Below are 21,266 nucleotides of genomic sequence, written 5' to 3'. Positions count from 1 at the left end.
CCTGAATATAACAAAGCAATTCAGTGATTTCAAATTACTTATGAAATAAAGGAAAAAAAATAAATTGTAAAAGAGTATTTATAAAAGTCAAGTAAGAAACAAGTTACCATAAATCTTTTTACAAAGGTAAATGTTATGTACCTGACTGCTTCTAAAAATTGTTAGGGAGGTTTGTAGTTATTAATTCAAAAATTAGAGAAATTAGAGATTGACATATATTATATGCAATGTGTGATACTTTAAAGATACAGATGGAATAATAACACTACAATGAAGAGTATTTTACTCTTTGTACCTCTTTGGCAAATGTGTGTATATTGTCCTCAAAGTCTTTGCTGTAAATGATTAAAACTGAAATGATAGTTGTCAAAGATAGCTGTTTAAGATACTTTTGTTTATAAGGAGCTACTAGAAGTCTCAAACAATAATATATCTATAAAATAAAGATTGTTCTGGCATCTTGAGTTAATTTAACAAATTCACTTTAAAATACACATCATTGCCATGCCTGGAAATAAAGACTGTCAAACCTTAAGAGAAACAGTGGAAAACCAAAGGGAAAATGGAAAATTCTTATTTAAAAAGAAATACGAGGTCCTTGCATTTTATAAGTCCTTGAATTTCTTAAGACTCCTCAAATCACAGTTTATCTTCTTTCTGACCCAGCTGTATCTTCACCATTCACCTTGATTCAATATGATGTTAGTTATCCATTTTGAAAGTTTCAGTTTGAATTTTCATGAATGTTTGCAAAGCTGGTACTGGACTTGAGACGTTTGGCTAGATAAATGACAGTATTATACTTAAATTTCATTCTCATTATTTTTATGCAAACCACCCAAACACACCACCAACATATTGATTCTGACCAATGGCAACCCTCCCCAAGGTTTCTAAGGCTACAGATGCTGAATAGGAAGAGATTTACTCAACTTTCTATCAAAAGCTGTTGGTGGACTGGAACCTGACTTTTCAGTTATCAGTCCAACACATAACAAACAACTGTGCTCCAGGGCTCCTAAACTACAACTACAGTACTCATCTAATAATTTTATGTTTGAATCTCAGTAAGGCTATTATTCTGAGAACTAAAACCTAGCTTTTCCCCTTAACAGAACCAACCTCAGAAAATGTAACTTAGTAGCTAGAAGTTGCACATGATTGTTAGAAACAGTATCAAATAAAACATAATTTAAGATATAACATATCTTCTTAACATTACAATCCAAATTATATATGTAATGGAAAATAGTCTACTTACAAAATGAAAGTAAATGAAAAATAAATCTATTTTGTAAACCTTCACTCAGATAACAATTTAAAAAGAAAGGAAATAAAAGTGCTATATAGTATTAGAAATCCAAATCTAAGTGCTTCTTAAAAGAACTCAGTAAACAAATTCTCAATAATGTTAATAAATATATACAATAAATAGCTTACAAAGAAAAAAAGAGTTGTATATTACATATATATGCATATTCACAAAAACGTGTACAGTTCTCAAAAGAATGTTTCAAGGAATTCTTATCACTATGTTAATAGAAATGAGTCACTAGAATGAATAAAAAGGGAGTCAAAGAATACAGTCTAATGAGGGGAAACAACTACATATAAGGATGGGAATTAAAAATATTAACTTAAAAGTTTAGTAATTAGGTGCTATCAAAGGTCAAAGTCTTTTTTTTTCCAAAGTTGCAGAAGGATGAAGAAAAGTGTTCATTTCTAGATTAGGAGATCAGGAAGGATCTCTTTAAGTAGATAATGTGTGAGCTAAGGTGTAGGTAACATGAAATTAGAATTGGAATTAGATAAACCATTAATAAGAAGTGACTGAAAGATTTTAAGTGTAAGAATACAAAGCATTCCTAAACTAGGAGTGTTAATAGGGGGAAAACCTCCAAAACACCCTAACTTTTCTCTCCAAATTTTTTCTATCTGAAAAACTAAAATTATTAAGGTACATTATAATGCTGATAATAAATACAAGAAACCAATATGACTGAAAAGCAACTCTTTTTCATACAGATGAAGTCTGCTAACAAGTAGTAGTTAGTGCTATTCTGCCTTGTCTTACCTGATGGCTAGAATGGAAAAAAATTAATAAGCAGAGAGCAAGTACTACATGTCAAGTATAGTTTTTACAAATTGTCTGCATGTTAGCTGTAGCTTCTCCCCACCTGTTGCACTCTAGAAAGTTCTACTATTCTCCACTGGACTAGAGAGCTGTCTACATCAAATCTCTACTATTTCTATTTCAAGACTGCAAAGCCAGTCTGTCGCCATTTGTTCTAATGTTTGCTAACATTATTTGGAAGGTAATCAGCTTTCTACATGAAATCATCTGAGTGGCATTTTACTTTGGATTTTTATTATCATTTTATAAATGTCTCACATATTTCTTCCATTAGCACGCATAACTGTACGATGTGAAGCAGAGTCATTTTAGGCTAAAATAAGTTTTGAAGTATGTATGATTTGCTTGATCTAAGTAAAGAACAATTATAAAAAGTAACTTACGTAGGAAAAGTTTGCGTTTCTTTTGCTCAGAGTGAAGAAAGCTACTAAGGTAGAAGACAACAGGTAGAAAGAGAATGAACACAGAAACAGCAATTACAGGCACGGTGTCACTGCAAGGGACTGAACAGTTGAAAGTCCGACTCCAAAGTTTTCGAGTAATATTCATCTGGAACAACAAAAAAATACCACTGTTATGTTTAATCTGTGTTCCATTTTAAACAGTTATTTTGTTAATAATTTAACAAGTACCCAGATTTTAGCCTACTGCTTGTGGCCACTGAGTATATTTCAATTCATGGGGTTCCCCACATGTTACAGAATAAAAGCATTTCATAAAGTTCTTAGCGGTTGTTTTTCCCCCCCAGGAATATATTACCAGGCCTCTCTTCTGAGGAAATTCTAGGTAGACCTGAACCACCAGTCTTGCAGTTAGCATGCAAGCATTTGATTAACCATTTGTGCTACCCAGAAACTGATGCCTAATCTCTTGTTAGAATTCTCAAGGATTCCATAGTTCCTGGAGTCATGCAGGTTGGATGAACCCCTGAACTTACTTACTTGCGATAATTGTTAAACCTTAAACCAAAAACATCTCCTGAAATCTTCTTGAAACTAATTAATTCTTTAACCAGTGAAAAAATATCTACCCTAACACAATCATGCTTATTTAACATCTATATTGTATCAAACGGACAACAATAACTTAAAGATCAGACAGGACCCTTAGGGGGCAGTGAATCTGTGGAAATGAGGGAAGAATTAGTCAGAAGAGGACAAGAATTAAACAGCTCAAAGACTGTAACCAGCATCACTAAACGGTCTATATAAAAACTGCTCGGGTGGGGGGAAAATCTATTTTCGTTTGAGGACAGTTTCTTCTGCCAACGAAGACTGATTTACAATTAGTCATTGTATATCCACACAGAAATATCATCTTCTAAATTCATACTGTTCAGAGTACTCTGCAATGTCAACCTTTCACAGATTTCAAAGAGAAAACTGTAAGTAGAAATATAGTTGGACTCTGCTTTGTTCAGTGAAGCATTTGAGAATCTTAATTTTCTTATTGTTTATTGAAAATATTGCTGATCCACTATTTTATCCTATGCTGCAGAAATTTATCATTTACAACCATACATTTATCAATTTTGATATTGGGCTCAATAATTTTAGTCAAAGGTTTCTAAATTTCCCCTAATACCTAAATTCACTCAAGCATCATGTTGCCTTAACAAGGCGTGATCACCACCTAGTGGTGCTCTGTGTAAAAGTAGGCATTATGACCATGTTTCTGAGCTTCTAAGTCTTCTACAGGAAGAGACGCTCATCTTTCTCTCAAGGAGCCCCTGATAGACTTAAACCATTGGAATCATGGTCTTTTGGTTAGCAGTGCAAAACGCTACAGACTGTTACTAAACAACTACTGTATGTTAGGCATTATAGCCAAACCCAATGCTTGCATATTACATACAGTTGAATGTAATACTTGTGTAGTGAACAAAAAAAGATGACTGTTCTCATGTGGCTTATGTTTTTATTTGTTTTCACTTTTTTATGCCAAGCTATATTAATTTCTTTTTTTAATTATATTTTATTACTTTTAGTGAACATTTACAGAGATTTGGGATTTTCATTCATTCACTGTTGCACTTTTTTCTTTACCCCCTTCCCCCAAGTTCGCTCCTCTCTTTGAAAAGCAAAAGATAAACTTCTTCGTTGGTATACAATCCCCCGCCCCCACCCCCCCAAAGCACTCTGCTATGCAACCTTAATTCTGGATTCCTGTGATAACCATAATATGCTATCATATATAACTTTTAGACTGTTCTCTCCCTCCTCTGTTTCAATTAGGTATAAATAATCTATCCAGTTTTTCTCAGTCTTACCCCAACCTTGATGTCAGTCACTCTTTACAACAGTGGCACCATGCAGTATTTGTCCTTTTGTGACTGAGATATTTCACTCAGCATAATGTCCTCCAGGGTCAACCATTTTGAATAATACTGAATGAGTTCCTTGTTTTTCAATGCAGTGTACTATTCCATTGTGTGAATAAACCACAACTTCTCTATACATTCATTTGTTGATGGGCACTTAGGTTGTTTCCAACTCCTAGCTATTGTGAACAAAGCTGCGATGAACATGGGTGTGAATATATCTGCTTGGGTGGCAGTTCTAGTTTCTTTAGGGTAGTGGAATTGCTGGGTCAAATGGTATCTCTATTTGCAACTTTTTGAGAAAGTGCCACACCGCTTTCCACAATGGTTGCACCATTTTACACTCCTCTCACCAACAGTGAATAAGGGTTCCAGTTTCTCCACAACCTCGCCAGCATTTGTTGCTTGCTATTCTGTTAAATGTTGCTATTCTGACTGGGGTGAGATAATATTGCATAGTTGTTGTGGCTTATGTTTTAATGATGGCAGAATGACTGACTGTAAGTAACCCCTTGCTGTTGAGTACCCGGAGTTGGAACCGACCCCTGGCTGACCCTCCAGAGGGTCTTCAGAGGCAGTTAATGGAATGGGAGGAGCTTGCCTTTCTTTCACCCACAGAGAAGCTGGTGGCCTTGAATGGCATGCATTCAAGACAGCAGTGCAGCTTCTTGCCACTAGGTCACCAGAACTCCCTTCATCAGTAAGTAATCCCTTACTTTCAAAACAGTAAAAGAAGAAAACAAACAAACCAATGGGATAGTCATGGGGAAATACCTTGAGAAACATTGTAGAAAAACCTAGAGATTGTTTATATTAAGCAATGTGAAATAAACTGAAATGTAAGCATACAGCTCCTATGCCTCTGAAAATTGTACACACTATCAAATTTTTAAACAAAGTATACCACATTCTTAACTTTGATATATAATTCTAAAGTTTTATTATCTGGTAACTAATAATTTCTTGCAGGAAACAGCATGTGAAGATCCCAATGTACTCCCAAAAGGGACAATAACATTAACATCACAGTCAACATTGGAAAATAAATATCATATTGGAAGCAAAGGACTTACTGCATCTTCGACATCAATGCATAAATGTGTTCCAGGCTCAGCCTTATTCTCATGTTCATTTGCTTTTTGCATTTCACTGTATAGACTACTAAGAGTTTTGTATGCTTCATGACAGTTTTTACATACTTCAGAATAATTTCTTAGCTGTAGAAGACTATGTGAGTTCCCCTAAAATGAAAAAAGACACACAAAACACATACAATAAACCTTTAACATAGCTGTTTATGTCCCTGGAGGACAAGAAACAATAAAGTATGTTAAAGTGCTGACCTGTGATGCTAGATAAGTTACTACATCACTCTTGAGTCTCCGTTTCAACATCTGTAAAACAGAGCTACTTCTACTTGTACCAAGGATTAGAGACTTGAAGTATATAAAGGCACATAACAAAATATATGGCACTTTTTAGATATTCTTAAATTTTGAAAATTATTGCACTAACTATTGTGAACTGTGGCTTCCATTAGTTTGCATGTCAAATTACAGTTATTTATATAGTAAATTTTCTAAATAGTCTTATCATTTACTTACCTGCATTGATATATCCTTTTACCAAATAATTAAATCATGCTTATCCCTGCATTCAATTCAATATCAAAATTTGACTAATTAGGTCAAATAGCACTTTTTTATATTAGGAAAGCCTTCAAAACTACATTCTCACCCATTCCTCTTACTCCAAGACTCACAATTTGACTCCTTTAAGTCAATAAAAGTAAAATAGACGTTAAAAACAAAGTAAAAAAGACTTATATAATCTCAATGAGAGGAGGTGATAGCACATATAAAATACTATGTTAGCTAATCTAGGTTTTTCTACTTCTAGATGACACTTGTATTTTCAGGAACAAATGTGTTGAGTAGTAAGTTCACAGTTGTGTTTTCTATTTCCTTTGTGCTTAGCCTAGTAGCCTGGAAAAGTAACATTAACTCAACATTGGAATGAAATCTAAAAGGAAAAGGTAAAGAAATTAAATTGATACAGTTTCTACAATGTTTCCTTCACTATCTATTTAGAAGAACAACTAAATATCCCTATAGTTCTGCCACAAGATATCGCCTATTGCCTGCTTTCCACAAAACACTCAGGCACTTTGCTAAATGTGTTCAATCACAAATAGAGCATTAAAAAAGAACCCTTTATGGATTCTGACAGTGCAATTTCCCTTCTAGGAAACTACCACACAGATATAGTCATACAAGCACTTTAAAAACAGAAACACCAACTCCAATGCCACTGAGTGAATTCCAACTCACAGTGGCTCTAAATCTTAACAGGGGGACACACTGTTCATCTCTCTCCCCTAGAGCTGCTGCTGGAGTCACATCAAAGGAGCGATACAGCCTTTTGCTTAGCAGCACAACACACTAAGCCAAATACTCAAATATTCACACCATTTAAAATATTTCAAGTCATATGAAAAAGGCAACAGCTTGTAACAGTAAAATAATGAACCAAACTAAACTTGGAAAAGGACATCATGCTTGGAAAGGTGGAGGGGTCAGTGAAGGAAAAGAAGACCCCAATGAGATGGACTGCAGCAGCAATGAGATAGACTGCCCAGCGCAGCAGTGGGCTCAAGTATGTGAGAGATGGTAAGGCTGGCAGAACAGAACAGGTTCAGATGCGTTGTTCATAGGGCTTCATTGAGTCATACTCAACAGCACCTAACAACAGCAACAAACGTGCATCACTGTGGGGTCTGGCTAAATAAATGGAAATGTACCCATACAGTAAGGAGCCTGAGTAGTGTACTTATGGTTAAGCAAGCAGCTGATTGCTGGAAGGAAGTGGTGTGAGGCCACTCAGTGACTCCATGAGAGACAGCTCAAGTCCTCTACTCCTGTAAAGATCACAGTGGGTTTGGTTTCATTTTGGTTTTCTCCGTAGATGGCATTCCACACTTGCTCCCTATCCTGCAGCCAAACTGGCCTTCTTCCTATTGCTTGCACATACCAAGCTCACTCTCACTTCAAGGCCTTGATCCTTGTTTCTGTGGCAACACTTTCCCATGACTGTGTCGGTCTCAAATCTTAGATCCAACTCTTCAGAAAGGTCCTGCTAGCCCATTGTATCTTAAGTAATAGTCTAGTGGGTAAGAAGTTGTACTGCCACCCCAAGGACAGGCAGTTCAAATCCACCAGCTGACCCATGTAAGAACGATGTGCAACCTCCTCTCATGTGATTTAAAGCCTCAGAAAATCTGCTGAGGTTCAACTGTGAGTCAATTCTGACTTGACCACAATGGAGGCTGACACCTCCTCCTAGTACTCATCACTGTCAATCACCTTATTTAATTACTTGTTATTAATTTCATCTTTTCTGGTAAATAAGTTTATGAGAGTAGAAATCTTACCTGTCCTGTCCTGTTCACCACTTTATTCTCAGTGTCCAAGACACTGTCTGTCATGTAATCAGTGCCCAATAAATATTTGTTAGAGGGATAGATATACAAACACTGCCTGCTGAGAGAGTTTTCAAAAGCCAAGCTGCATAAGCCAAACAGTATATGGAGGGACTTTTTCAATTTCTTCTAGTCATCTTAGCCAGGTAAAATCATCCTGCCACACACTGAGCACATGAAGATGAAGAAAAAAATGAGCCCAACACTAAACAGAAGAATCACTAGTCCCATGAATACCAAGCAAATAAAAAAATTCTACAAAGGAGACAAATCGAAATATCAACCAAATGTCCTACTGAAAAAGAAATAATTTAGCAAACAGTAAACAACTTCAAAGAAATAATTATAATCCAACATGTAAAATAAAAATCCATATTGATACACACAGCACTGACAAACAAATGTGCAGAGGAACAGCTCCATACAGAAGATACGGAAATCACATAAGGAGATATTTTCCCTTATAGGAAGTAGAGCTTAAATGCTCCACTTCTACCCCTTGAATACATAATAATTTGTTTCCAAAGGCTAGAATATGGAAAAGGGAAGATGTAAATAGGGTCATTAAGATTTTAATTACACCAATGTGACAGAACTAAATTGTCTCCAATCCCTAATTGCTGCTTCTTTTTAGATACAGTCCTTCTTCAGAAGAGTACATGGCCACCCACCTACATCAATGAAACAAAAGCAGAAATGACACGCATAACTTCTGCAAAATTTCCCTAAAAAGAACTTACTGTCCTGGAGTAATGCATTTCCCAAATTTAACAAGACATGAAACTCTTTGTTTAGTGGGTTATCTATCAAAATCTTGAGGAGCACATTTTAGGAAATGTTCAACTAATAATTAATATTCTTAGGGAAATTCATAATAAGGTATTGTCACTTTCTTGAAAGAGGAAATCATGCATATTTATATCCTACACATACTTAACATTTACTTGTGGGAATTTCTTACTTGTTATATTAATTTCTAAACAACAACCTTATCACCATTCCCTGAACCACCAATAAAATCTAGTACTAAACTTTCAGACATGAAGAAAATGACAACCAGAAGGAGGATTATTAATGTTACTTTTTTACATCATAATTCAATATTCAAAGTGACCTTACTAAGTAGTATCTTTTAAAGTCAGTAAAATGTATTTATACAAATATTGAGACAGAGTGAACTTCCTATAGACAAAAACACAGTATACTACAAAATATTTTAATACTGCTTAAGTAAAAATAATTTCCTGTTAGAACAATATGTTTTAATTAAGTCTATGCTTACTTAATTAACCACTGATTAATGTTTGCACACTTATCTCATTGTGTCCTCACTACAAAATACTTGAAGGCAAAGAAGGTTGATATTATTACTGCCATTTTACAAATGAGAAAACTGAAGTTTTAATGATTTGCCTAAAGCTAGGTAAGTGGGAAAACCTAAAAGTAGACATTCATGTCCACTAACTCCTCTTAATCATATGTATAGATAAACATCAATAATTAATGCTATACTAATTGAAATTATTATTCATTTAAACAAGAAGTATTTTAATTTCGTGAATTGCATGTAAAATACCTGAAGGTTATGCTCAAAGCAGGTCAAGGTGTAATTAAATTGATTGAGGAAATGTACTGTGCTGTTTGACAACTCTTGACTGTTGTTTGTTAAACAATCTGTAAAAAAAAAAAAAAAAGGAAATTAATATATCTCACACAACAATTACACAGTGTCATTTACCTCCCAAGCTAACTTCTTCTATTTCATACAACAGTTAACTCCTTGTTCCATATTATGAGAACTTTCCAAACACACAAAGCTTTCCACTTATCTTAGTTGACTAGAAATGTCATAAGATAACATAGCACAAAGTCTCTTCAAAGAACATAGGAAGGTTTTGCAGTTCTGGAAGCCAGATGTCAAATCTGAATCTGAGTTTTTTGGCTTCCTTCTGAGGATGTGAGAGAGAAACTGTTCCATCCAAGACTTTCTCCTAGTTTTTGGTGGCTGTTCATAGAGCTTGTGCTCCTTTGCTCCAACAGACACTTTTGATCCCATCATCACATAGTGTTTTCTCCTTGGGAGTGTGTGACTACGCTTGTTCTACACTTTTCTAAGGCACTACTTAGAAGGCATAGGATTTACCCCGCAATTCCACTACTGGGAATATATTCCAAAGACCATAACTGACATCCAAGCAGATATATGCACACCCATGTTTATCTTGGCTTTGTTCACAATAGCAAGTAGTTGGAAACAACCCAGGTGCCCATCAACAAACAAATGGATAGAGAAGCTGTGGTATATTCACACAATGAAAATACTACGCTGCATTGAAAAACAAAGAACTCATGCAATATTATTCAAAATGGATGACCCTGGAGGACATTATGCTGAGTGAAATATCTCAGTCGCAAAAGGACAAATACTGCATGGTGTCACTGCTATAAAATGGGGCTGATATCAGGGTTGGAGTAAGACTAAGAAAAACTGGATAAATTGTGTATACTGCATTGAAACAGATGAGGGAAAGAATAATTTAAAAGCGATGTATGATAGGGTATTATGGTTATCACAAGAGTCCACAATTAAGGTTGCATAGTGGAATGTACTTGGGACGGTGGGAGGGGTGCGGGGGGGATTGTATATCAAAGAAAGAATTTTACTTTTCAAAGAGAGGCACGAACTGGGGTGGTGGGGGCGGGGAGAGGGCTGGGCAGGGAGAAAAGTGCAACAATGAATGAATGGAAATCCAAAATCTCTGTAAGTGTTCATTAAAATTATTAAAATAAAATCTAAAAAAATACTTTGTGGGAAAAAAAAAGAAGGCCTAGGATTTGAACCTATTCTACTCTGACATGGTTTAATTGATAAGATCTTCAAAGAGAAATCCTATTTCCCCAAACAGGTCATATTTACAAGGGAGAAACAAAGTTAAATATATAGCACTATTTGTTTCCAATGCTTTAAAAAATCATACCCATTTTAATGAAAATCTTAAAATAATCACATATTCTCCTTACTTTATAAAAGGAATAAACGAAATTTATTGTTTATACTACAGGTCATTACAACCACCAGCTGTCAAATGCTGCATTACTGGTACTCTCAGTGCTATCAAGGCACAAGATTACTGTTGTTGTAAAGTGTCATTGAGTCATTTGGGGTTCAGAATAACCCCCTGATGTTCACTTGGGCAGCACATATACTAAAACTCGAGTGATACAGAGAAGATTAGCATGGCCCCTGCACAAGAATGACATTCAAATTCATGAAACATTCAGTATCTTTTTAGAAAAAAAAAAAAAAAAGAAAGGGGAGGAACCCTACAAACAACTCCTTCTGGCAGATTAGAACTGCTTCACAGAATTGTGTTCTTTACTGGCGCAAATCATCACTTTTTTTCCTCCCACAGAGGAGATGTTGTTGTGCACCAACAAGTCAGAACCAACTCAGAGCTGACCCTCCAGTGGGTTTTCAGAGGCACTACACTGCACGGGAAGAGATTATCTTCCATGTGGCAGCTGGCAGATCAACAGCTCGCCTTTAGACTGTGAGTTTAAACTGTCCTTTCAGTGAGTAGCAGGGCACTTAACCACTGCACACTGGTCTAGGAAATGATAATGAAGAGATTCAATTAAAATTCTTTCTTTTTTTTATTTCAAGGCCACTAAACAATTCTTACAGATACTCTACCAATTTCTCTAGAAGGAATGCTGCAAATACAAGGGCGATCTGGTAAGACGTGCTGCCAACCCAAAAGCTCCTGATTCAAATCTGTAAGTTACTCTGCAAGAGAAAGATGGGCAATCTCCCCTTGTGTAATTTACTGCTTCTGAAAACCTAATGGAGGGTCAGCAAGGAGTCAGCTCTGACTCGATGATACATAACACATAACACACAACATAACATGGTCTGCAACCTATTATTATTGTTACATGCTGTTGAGTTGTCTACGACTCATAGAGATCCTACATGCACAACAGCTCTGAAGCCTGCCCTGTCCTGAGCCAGTCTCAACGACTCTAACAAACCTACTCCCAGTGCCTCAGTTACTGGATCAATCCATCTCACTGAGGGTCGTCTTCTCCTGCCCTGTCCCTCCACCCTTCTGAGAATGATGTTCTCCAAGGATAGGTCCCTCCTAGCCACATGCCCAAAATATGTGAGACAGAGATTCAAAATCCTAGCCTCGAAGGAGAAACGTGATTTCACCTTCTCCAAGACAGATCTATTTGTCTTCTTGGAGGTGCATGGTTATGTTCAAGACTTTCCCCCAGCACCACAACTCAAAGGCATCAATTCTTCTGTCATTCTTAGTCACTGTCCAGCTCTCTGATGCATAGCAAGTAATTGCAAAGATCTTGGCCAGAATCAGGTGCACCTTAGTCTCTAGACTGACGTCATTGCTTTTCAGTGCTCTAGAGAGGTCCCTCACAGCAAATTTTCCCAGGGCAATTCATCTTTTGATTTCCTGACTGCCTGTGCCAAGAATGTTGATTGTGGAGCTGTTTCATCTATTATAATGCTGACAACTGGCTCAGTGGTGAGAATCTTTGTCTTCTTGATATTGAACTTAAATCCATATTGGAGACTACAGTCCTTCACCTTCTGCAGCAAGCACTTCAGGTCCTCCTCAGTTTCAGCAAGCAAGGTTGTCATCTGCATAACGCAGGTTGTTGATGAGTCTTCCTCCAATCCTGATGCCACATTCCTCCTCATAAAGCCCCACCTCCCTAATGATCTGTTCTACATATAGATTGAAAAGTTATGGAGACAGAACACATCCCCGATGTACTCCTATTCTGATTTTGAACCATGTAATGTTTCCATGCTCTGTTCTGATGACTGCTTCCGAGTCAGAGTACAGGTTTCACATAAGCACAAACAAGTGTTCTGGGATTGCCTTTCTCCTCAAAGTTAGCCACAGTTTGTTGTGCTCCATTGTCAAATGCCTTTGCATACACAATGAAACAAAGATAAACATTCCTCTGGTACTCTTTGCTTTCTGCCAAGATTCATGTGATATTGGTGAAAATGTCTCTAGTGCTACAGTCTCTTCTAAGTCCAGGTTATATCTCTGGTAGTTCTCTGTCGAGCTACTGTTTCAGTCGTTGTGATATTAGTTATCTGTTTGGTAAATTTCCACTCTGTTGGGTCATGTTTTTGGTTTTGTTTTTTTTAAAAAAATAGGAATAAATATGGATTTCTTCCAGTCAATTGGCCAGATAGTTGTTCTCCAGATTTCTTTGCACAACCTGGTGAGCACGTCAGGGCAACAACTGTAAGTTGAAATAAATCAACTGGTATTCCATCAATTCCTGGAGCCTTAGTGTTTGCCAAGTCTTCAGAGCAACCTACACTTAGTCATCCTTAATTTCATAGACCCCATGACATCAGAAATTCAGGATCATTAATATGACTTATTTTAGGAGTGGAGAAAAAAAAGTCTATTGCAATAATTCAGGGGGAGAGGTGTGTCCCTAGGACATGGCCCACTGAGAAATTATCAACTAGTTACAGTGTAAGTGGTTCATATACCAGCTGCTCTGTGGGAGAAGGAGGTGCAATCTTTTCCCATGCAATTTACTGCCTCTGAAAACCTGCTGGAAGGTCAGCTATGGGTCAGTTCTGACTCAATGGCAAATAACAGCAAAAGGCTAAGTTTAACAAATATTTGTTGTGTTCGGGGCACTTACCACATTAACTCCATTCAACAATTCTGTGAAGCTTTTATTGTCATTATCTCCATTTTATAAATACATTAACGGGACTTTAGAGAAATTAATGAAGCTGCCAAGGTCACACAGCTGGTAGTGAAAAGCTAGAATTCCTACACAATCTGATTCCTAAGCTTGCATTTTCAAACACTCCATAAAAATTTTCACGTCTACATTTTGTAAATTAATTTTAATGAAAGTTTACAGAGACTTAGGGTTTCCAGTCATTCATTGTTACACTTTTCTCCCTCCCCGCTCCCTCCCCCCCAATTGACTCTTCTCCTTGAAAAGAAAGAAAAACTCTTTGATTGTTATGCAATCCCTCCCCCCAAGTCTACTCTACTATGCAGCCTTCACTCTGGACTTCTGTAATGACAAGAATACCCATTAATATATCCCTTTTAAAGAGTTCTCTCATCTACATTTTAATCTACTGAAGTTAGTAGACTTAGGATCTACAAATACCTACCATCATTTCCCCCTCTACTACCCATTGTTGTTGTTGTTAGGTACTGTGGAGTTGTAGAGGACTTATAAGCAACCCTATAAATGAAAGACCTGAAGACTTTTATAACTTTCATCATTTCTCCACATTCATAGTTTCTGGAAGCAAGCTATTTCAGAAGTGGATGTCACTGCTGCTTCCAAACTACCCATTTGCAATGCTTATTTTACTATCTTACACTTTAGGATTCAGGATCACTATAAACTGATTAGTGTGGCAACCAAAGTAAAACCTATACTTGGTGAACTGGATAATAACTAGCACCGTTAAAGACTTCTTTGTGTAAATGAGAAAGACACTCCCTCTGGGTAAGCAAATTCCAAAACTGCATTTGTCTAGGCACTTCTGCCTCTAGACACAGAGCTGGAATGAAGCCCCACCCAGCATCCCTGGTCTTAGTCTTTTCCCTTCCTGTACTCATGCAGCATTCTATATTCTCTGCAGCTTTACCTTCTCTAGGTGGTCAGGTCCATTCTAACTGGTCATCCTATCATTTGAAATCAAGAGAATCCCTTGTTAAAAAAAAATAAAATAAGGAAACTAAGCCAGAAGAATAAAATGATACACGAAGGAGCATACATTTAACAAGTTATTGCAGTATCTCATTTCCAGAGTCCCAAATGAGCACTCTTCCTCCTGGGTGATTAACTGCCTCTGAAAACCTGAGGGAAGGTCAGCTATGGGTCAGTCTGATTCTACAGTCCACAAAACATGTTCATGTACATCTATCTTATATATGCTCTGTGCTGATGTAGAATCTTCCTATTTTTCTAGTATAGCTGTATAACTTTAATGATTTTAAAAGTTCTTCAAAATGTACACAGAAGGTTCCTAGCCAAGACTAACTGTATCAGTGAGTCAGGAGAAGTACAGTTGTTCCATCTTTAACGGTACGTGGAAAAGTTGTTAAGAGAGTAAAACTGTTCCTGAAAAGCTTAGTTGGGAGAGCCAGGGTTCTACCGTGTCAACCTTTTAAGGAACAGCAGCTCTCGTGTCCATATGATATTTCACACCCTCTGTTACCATGTACAGTAGGGTGCTGATCACTGGATTTCTTTTCTAGTTGTTCTTGCTAACAATGCTTAGTGACCCTATGAACAATAGGTTGAAACCTTGCCAAATCCTGTGCTGTCCACACCATCTCTGATTGTGTCATTCCATCTCATTAAGGCTCTCCCTCTTCCTGATGTGCTTGTTGGCCACCTGAATGTCTTCTTTGGTGAAGTGTCTGTTAATATCCTGTGCCCACTTCTCAATTGGATTACTTACCTTTATCTTGTTGTGGTGTTCAAGTATTTTATGAATTCTGGATATAAGTCCCTTATCTGACATGTCATTACCAAATACTTTTTTCCACCAGTCTGTGGCTTCCCTTTTTACCCTACTGGAGAAGTTTTTGGATGTGCACAGAGATTTGATTCTTAGAAGGTCCCATTCATCTATTTTATCTTCTCCTGGTTGTAGATTTTTCAGGATACTTGGAAGACTTTTTATGTTGTGGATTAGGACTACTAAAGTTCCACCAAGCCTTTCTTTAATGAAGTTCTTGTCCTTGGTTTTAGTCCTAGCTCCATGATCCACCTTGAGTTGGTTTTTGTATATGGAGTGAGGTGTGGATCTTGTTTGAGAATTAAGGTTGCATAGAGAAGTGTACTCGGGATGGGGGGTGAGGGGGAAGGGATGGGGGAATTGTATACCAATGAACGAATTTTTTTTTCTTTTTCTTTTCGGACAGGGGAGCGAACTGGTGGGAAGGGTGGGCAGGGAGAAAAGTACGGCAATGAATGAATGGAAATCCAAAACCTCTGTAAATGTTTATTAAAATTAATAATAATAAAAGGAGGGGGGAAAAAAGAAAGAAGAAAAAATATAAAAAAAACCCCCACAACTCTGACCAGAACTACTTTGTCCAAATAAGTCCTGTACACACACCAGCAAGCTTCCTCACAGGAAGTAATGCCACAGAAAGCAATTTAACAGCAGATATTCCAACAAGAAAAGCAATAGGGTTCCAGCAGGGGAGCAATGAGGGGGGGAGAAAAACAAACAAACGCATATGTGAACTGCTGGGATTGGAGGTTTCTGAGCTGTGGGCCGGGAGCCCCTTGTAGGAGCCAATCAAGGCCTAGTGTACTAGGCTGGGTTTTTTTGGGTTTTGCTTTATCTTTTTGTTTGTTTTTTCCACATCCATTTTGGACTGAGTGTTCAGTTGACTGGAAGCCGAAATGGCATCCACTTCCTAAAGAGAATGCCTCCAAAACTCTTATGAATTTTGATTAATGTTGATAATTATAGAAAGGCGTCAGGCCTTGTGTTCATATTGTCACTATGAGTCATGTTCGACTTGATGACAACAACAACATATATAGTATAAAGTAAAAAACATGCTTCAGTTTGGACTCATGGCTATCCTCCTTAGGGTTTCTGAGGTTACAAAAAAGATGCTGCTCACCAGGCGAAGCCACTGGTGGGCCTGAATCACCAACTTTTCAGTTACCAGCATGCCACAGTGAATGCTCTATATCACCAGGAATCTTTTTTGTAGTGTGTTGTTGTTCTTGTTATGTACCGAGTCTGAACTGACCCACAACTGACCCTCTGGAGAGTTTTCTAAGGCAGTTAATCACAGAGGAGGAGACTGCCAGTTCTTCTCCCATGGAGCAGCTGGTGGATTCAGACTGCATGCCTTCAGGATTACAGCACAGCTTCTTAACACCAGACCACCAGAGCTTCCTATCTATAGATATGGTGATTATTGGTATATACCATAGAGTTGAAACCGACCCATAGCTGACCCTCCTGCTGATTTTCAGAGGTAGTTAATCACATGGGAATAAACTGCAAATCCTTATCTGCAGGGCTGGTGGATTTGAACCACTAGTGGATTTGGCCCACAGTGACTTTGGAATTGCAGCACAGCTTCTTACCACTAGGCCACCAGACTTCTAGTTGAACATCCTATGAAGTAGTTTTGACTCTCTCTATGAACAAAGTTGTTGCTGTTATGTGCTGTCGAGTCGTTTGCAACTTATAGCGATCCTATGTACAACAGCCTAAACCCTACTCTATCCTGTGCCAATCGCACTGCCACTGACACACCCATCCCGATTACCCCAGTCACTGAATCAGTCCACCTCATAGAGCGTCTTCCCCTCCTGTGCTGTCCCTCTACCCTCCCAAGCATGATGTCCCTCTCCAAGGACCTGTCCCTCCTTATAACATGTCCAAAGTATGTCAGACGAAGCCCCAGAATCCTTGACTCCAAGGAGTAGCAAGGTTTAACCCTCTTCAGGATGAATCTGTTTGTTTCCTTGGCAGTCCATGATACATTCAATACTCTTCTTCAGCACCACAGCTCAAAAGGCATCAATTTTCCTTCTATCCTCCCTAGTCATTGTCCAACTCTCTGATGCATAACAAGTGATTGCAAAGACCATGGCCTGTATCAGACGCACCTTAGTGTCCAGAGAGACACCGCTGCTCTTGAGTACTTTAGAGAGGTCCCTAACAGCAAACTTTCCCATTGCAATACGTTTTTTTATTTCCTGGCTGCTGGTGCCAAGAGTGTTGACCATGGAGCCGAGCAAACTGAAGCTGTGAACAATCTCAATCTCTTTGCCATCCATCCTGATGCTGCCAGTTGGTCCAGTTGTAAGAATCTTTGTCTTCTTGACATTGAGCCTCAATCCATACTGAAGGCTGCAGTCCTGGAGCCTCTGCAGCAAGTGCATGAGGTCCTCCTCAGTTTCAGCAAGCAGGGTTGTGTCATCTGCATAACACAGATTGTTGATAGATCTTCCACCAATCCTGACGCCACACTTCTCCTCAAAGAGCCCAGCCTCTTGGATAATCTGCTCTGCATACAGGTTGCAAAGGTATGGAGATAGGACACATCCCTGATGTACACCCTTCCCAATTTTGAACCATGCAGTGTTACCCTGCTCTGTTCTGACGACTGCTCTTGGCCCAAGTATAGGTTTTGCATTAGCACGATTAAATGTTCTGGGATTCCCATTCTTCTCAGAGTTAGCCACAATTTGTTATGATTCACACAGTCAAACGCCTTTGCATAATCAATGTTCTCTGACTTTTACAGTCGGAGATAGATGAACAAGGTAGAGTAGATCTAAATCTAAATTATCACATTTATATATTTGCAGAATATTAGTATATTATGCTAATGAAATCCAAAATATTTATAATGTTTTTATTTGATGTTTCTCACAGAAGTAAAAAAGAGCACTATATCCTCAATGGCTCTGTGTATCTGTGATACACGAAGTCATGTGTGTAGAAATTGGGAGTATAAGGTTATAAAAAGCTAAGCAATATTAATAATCATAAAGCTTCCTATACTCACTCAGTGAAGTGGTTATTACGAATTTTCCTCATCTCAGACAATTAATGGTGCCTCACCAAGGACAGATTAGTGTAGCTGCTTTGTCAGTTAAGGCTCAGAAGCATTTATAAAGATGTTAAATATTTAAATTAAGACCTTACATAGAAAACAACTTAACTATTATAACTGAAATTATGCATCTTTAAAAACAGTATTTGGTATCTATTAGAACTCTGCATAAAGATCTCTACTGTTAACAACAGAAACAATCATCAATTTCTGAAAATACAGTGAAAACTTAATACAGTATAATATTTACATATAAATAATATAAATATAAAATATAAATATAATGCCTCTGGAAACTCTATGAACTTTGATAAATACCGATAGTTATAGAAAGGCTTCAGGCCTTTTGTTCATAGGGTTGTTATGAGTTGTGCTTGACTTGATGGCAATCAACAACAATTTAAATATAATACTATAGTACAGATAGTACTTTGTGCTTGAGTAAGATAACTAAATTTCTAGTACTTCTCACCTATTATTTACCCAAGTATTTTTCACACAACTATAATGCTAACCACAATTCACATAAACTTAGTATTTACCTGGCTTACAAATACAATATAAAACAATTACTTACTTGCACAATTTGCCTCCTGCCATGTGGAATTAAAAAATTCAGAGAGGATCACAACTATTTGGACTCGATCTGTCATTAAGAGACTTCTGGCACAACTCTGACTTTCTGAAGTATTCTGTCATAAAATGTAGAAAGAAAAATACAATCAAGGGTATGCTTAGATTTTCTAACAATAACTCGGAGAATCATATTAAAGCAATCACAATTATTTTTTAAAAACATTTCAACATTTTGTTTGGTATGTTTAAATAACAATTAATATTAACAATGATAATGAAAACAAAAGCAGTACTAGGTACTAGGGAGCTCTGGTGGCCTAGTGGCAAGATGCTGTGCTGCAATCCTGAAGGCACGTGCCAGCTTCTCCACGGGAGAAGGGTGGGCAATCTCCCCCTGTGGGATTAACTACCTCTGAAAACTCACTAGAGGGTCAGCTATGTATGGGCTGGTTCTGACTTGACGGTACACAACAACAGGCTCACTAACAAAGGAAGTTCTCAGCTTCCTAAATAAGTCTGTATAGTACAATCTCAAATATTTAGATATAAATTGAGTGTGGGATATGTCTGTCTTTGTGCAAGAGCACATGGTATTTAAATGTATGTTTTGTGTGGCTTCTTAGAAGCGCCATGCATCAGGGATTAGGAGCAAGTGAATTATTTTTTTTTTTCATGGGACAATGTAAAGCTTTTGCTTTGGTATTTAATCTATCATTTTAAAATGGGCTTTTATTTTTATTTTAGTGGAGAAAATACCCTTTAAATTATGATAAGAATTCACTAGGGAATAGTTTTGAAGATTTTTCTAAGCATACAATGATGGTGTTTTTCCTTAAACAAACAGTGAATGCAAACTATGTAAATGACAATATAAAGTTTTTTCATTGAATAATATTGAAAAGTTTTTTAAACACATTTGAAAGTCTGATGGTTTTTACAATACAAGATATTAAGAATGGTTTTAAAACGTAGCAGCAATGTCTAAATTATAGAAAGAGGGGTGATTTTTATTTTCTTGTCTGCCTCTGTTATTTAAATTCCTGAACAATTAACATATATCATTATCATCTAGGTTCACTGTTGGGGCAATTTTTGAGTCAGTGTGTCATAATCTGTAAGAAAATGTGACCTATCTAGTTTGCACCATTTTGATAATGAAAAAAAAAAAAAAACTCATACTACCAAATAATAAAATCTAAGTTCCTAAATTGTTACCTATTTCTTTTCCCTTGAGTTAGTTCCAAGCAAAGAATGAATTCCTGACAACCTCTTTCTTTCAAACTTACTTAAAACCTCTCATACACTGTAAGTTCTGAGGATACAAAGTATATGAAGGAACGTTGTCAGCACTGAGACTTCAAGAACCTCACCACAGAGTGACATAACAAAAGAAAGTGAAACTCCACAGAAGAATATGATCAGTCAAAATGGGTGATAAAGGAGCAAGAGATGAAAGGAAGAATTCTTGTTTTATAGTATTTCTGACATTCATTTTAGAGTGGCTCCGTTTAGTCAATCAGATTCAACAGTTTTTAATTCATGGTCATTCTTGCTTGAGTTCTACTCCCATCCATTCCTAGATTGTTTTAAAGCAAATTCCAACATACATATAATTTCATATGTAAATATTTCAGTGTTGTTGTTGGGTGCCAAGTAGTACATTCCAACTCAGGGCTACTCAATGTAGAACAAAATCCTGTTGGATTTTGTGCCATTCCATTCATTGAAAATCTTCTTTCACGGACTTATTTTTCCAACCATGATGTCCTTTTCCAGTGACTGGTCCCTCCTAGTAAAATACTCAAAGTATGAGAGACAGAGTCTCACCAACCTGGCTTCTAAGAAGCACTCTAGCTTCACTTCTTCCCAGATTTCCTTATCCTTTTGGTAGTCTATAGTTGTCGTTGTTGTTATGTACCGTTGAGCCGTTTGCGACTCATAGCCCTAAACCATGCTCTATCCTGTGCCAATCTCATTGCCTCTGACACACCCATGCCGAGTACCCCAGTCACTGAATCAATCCACCCCGTAGAGGGTCTTCCCCTCCTGCGCTGTCCCTCTACTCTACCCAGCATGATGTCCCTCTCTAAAGACCTGTCTCTCCTTACAACATGTCCAAAGTATGTC

At 37.3% G+C, this 21,266-nt stretch overlaps 1 protein-coding gene across 1 annotated transcript in view; it reads right to left on the bottom strand.

Moving 5' to 3' along the window:
• Nucleotides 1-724: 724 nt before the first annotated feature.
• OSTM1 (osteopetrosis associated transmembrane protein 1) overlaps nucleotides 725-21,266 on the bottom strand; it is a 30,854-nt gene continuing 10,312 nt past the window's right edge. The window contains exons 2-6 of the mRNA XM_006881170.1: nucleotides 19,141-19,255; nucleotides 9,509-9,606; nucleotides 5,528-5,695; nucleotides 2,518-2,683; nucleotides 725-780 (exon numbers count right to left, since the gene is read on the bottom strand). Of these exons, the coding sequence (XP_006881232.1) occupies nucleotides 725-780; nucleotides 2,518-2,683; nucleotides 5,528-5,695; nucleotides 9,509-9,606; nucleotides 19,141-19,255 (603 nt within the window). The remainder of the gene's footprint in view (nucleotides 781-2,517; nucleotides 2,684-5,527; nucleotides 5,696-9,508; nucleotides 9,607-19,140; nucleotides 19,256-21,266) is intronic.

Source organism: Elephantulus edwardii, unplaced genomic scaffold (genome assembly GCF_000299155.1).
Source record: "Elephantulus edwardii isolate Elephantulus edwardi_28Jun2011 unplaced genomic scaffold, EleEdw1.0 scaffold00013, whole genome shotgun sequence".
NCBI classification, from domain to species: Eukaryota; Metazoa; Chordata; class Mammalia; order Macroscelidea; family Macroscelididae; genus Elephantulus; species Elephantulus edwardii.
This window is presented reverse-complemented; position numbering and strand designations above follow the sequence as displayed.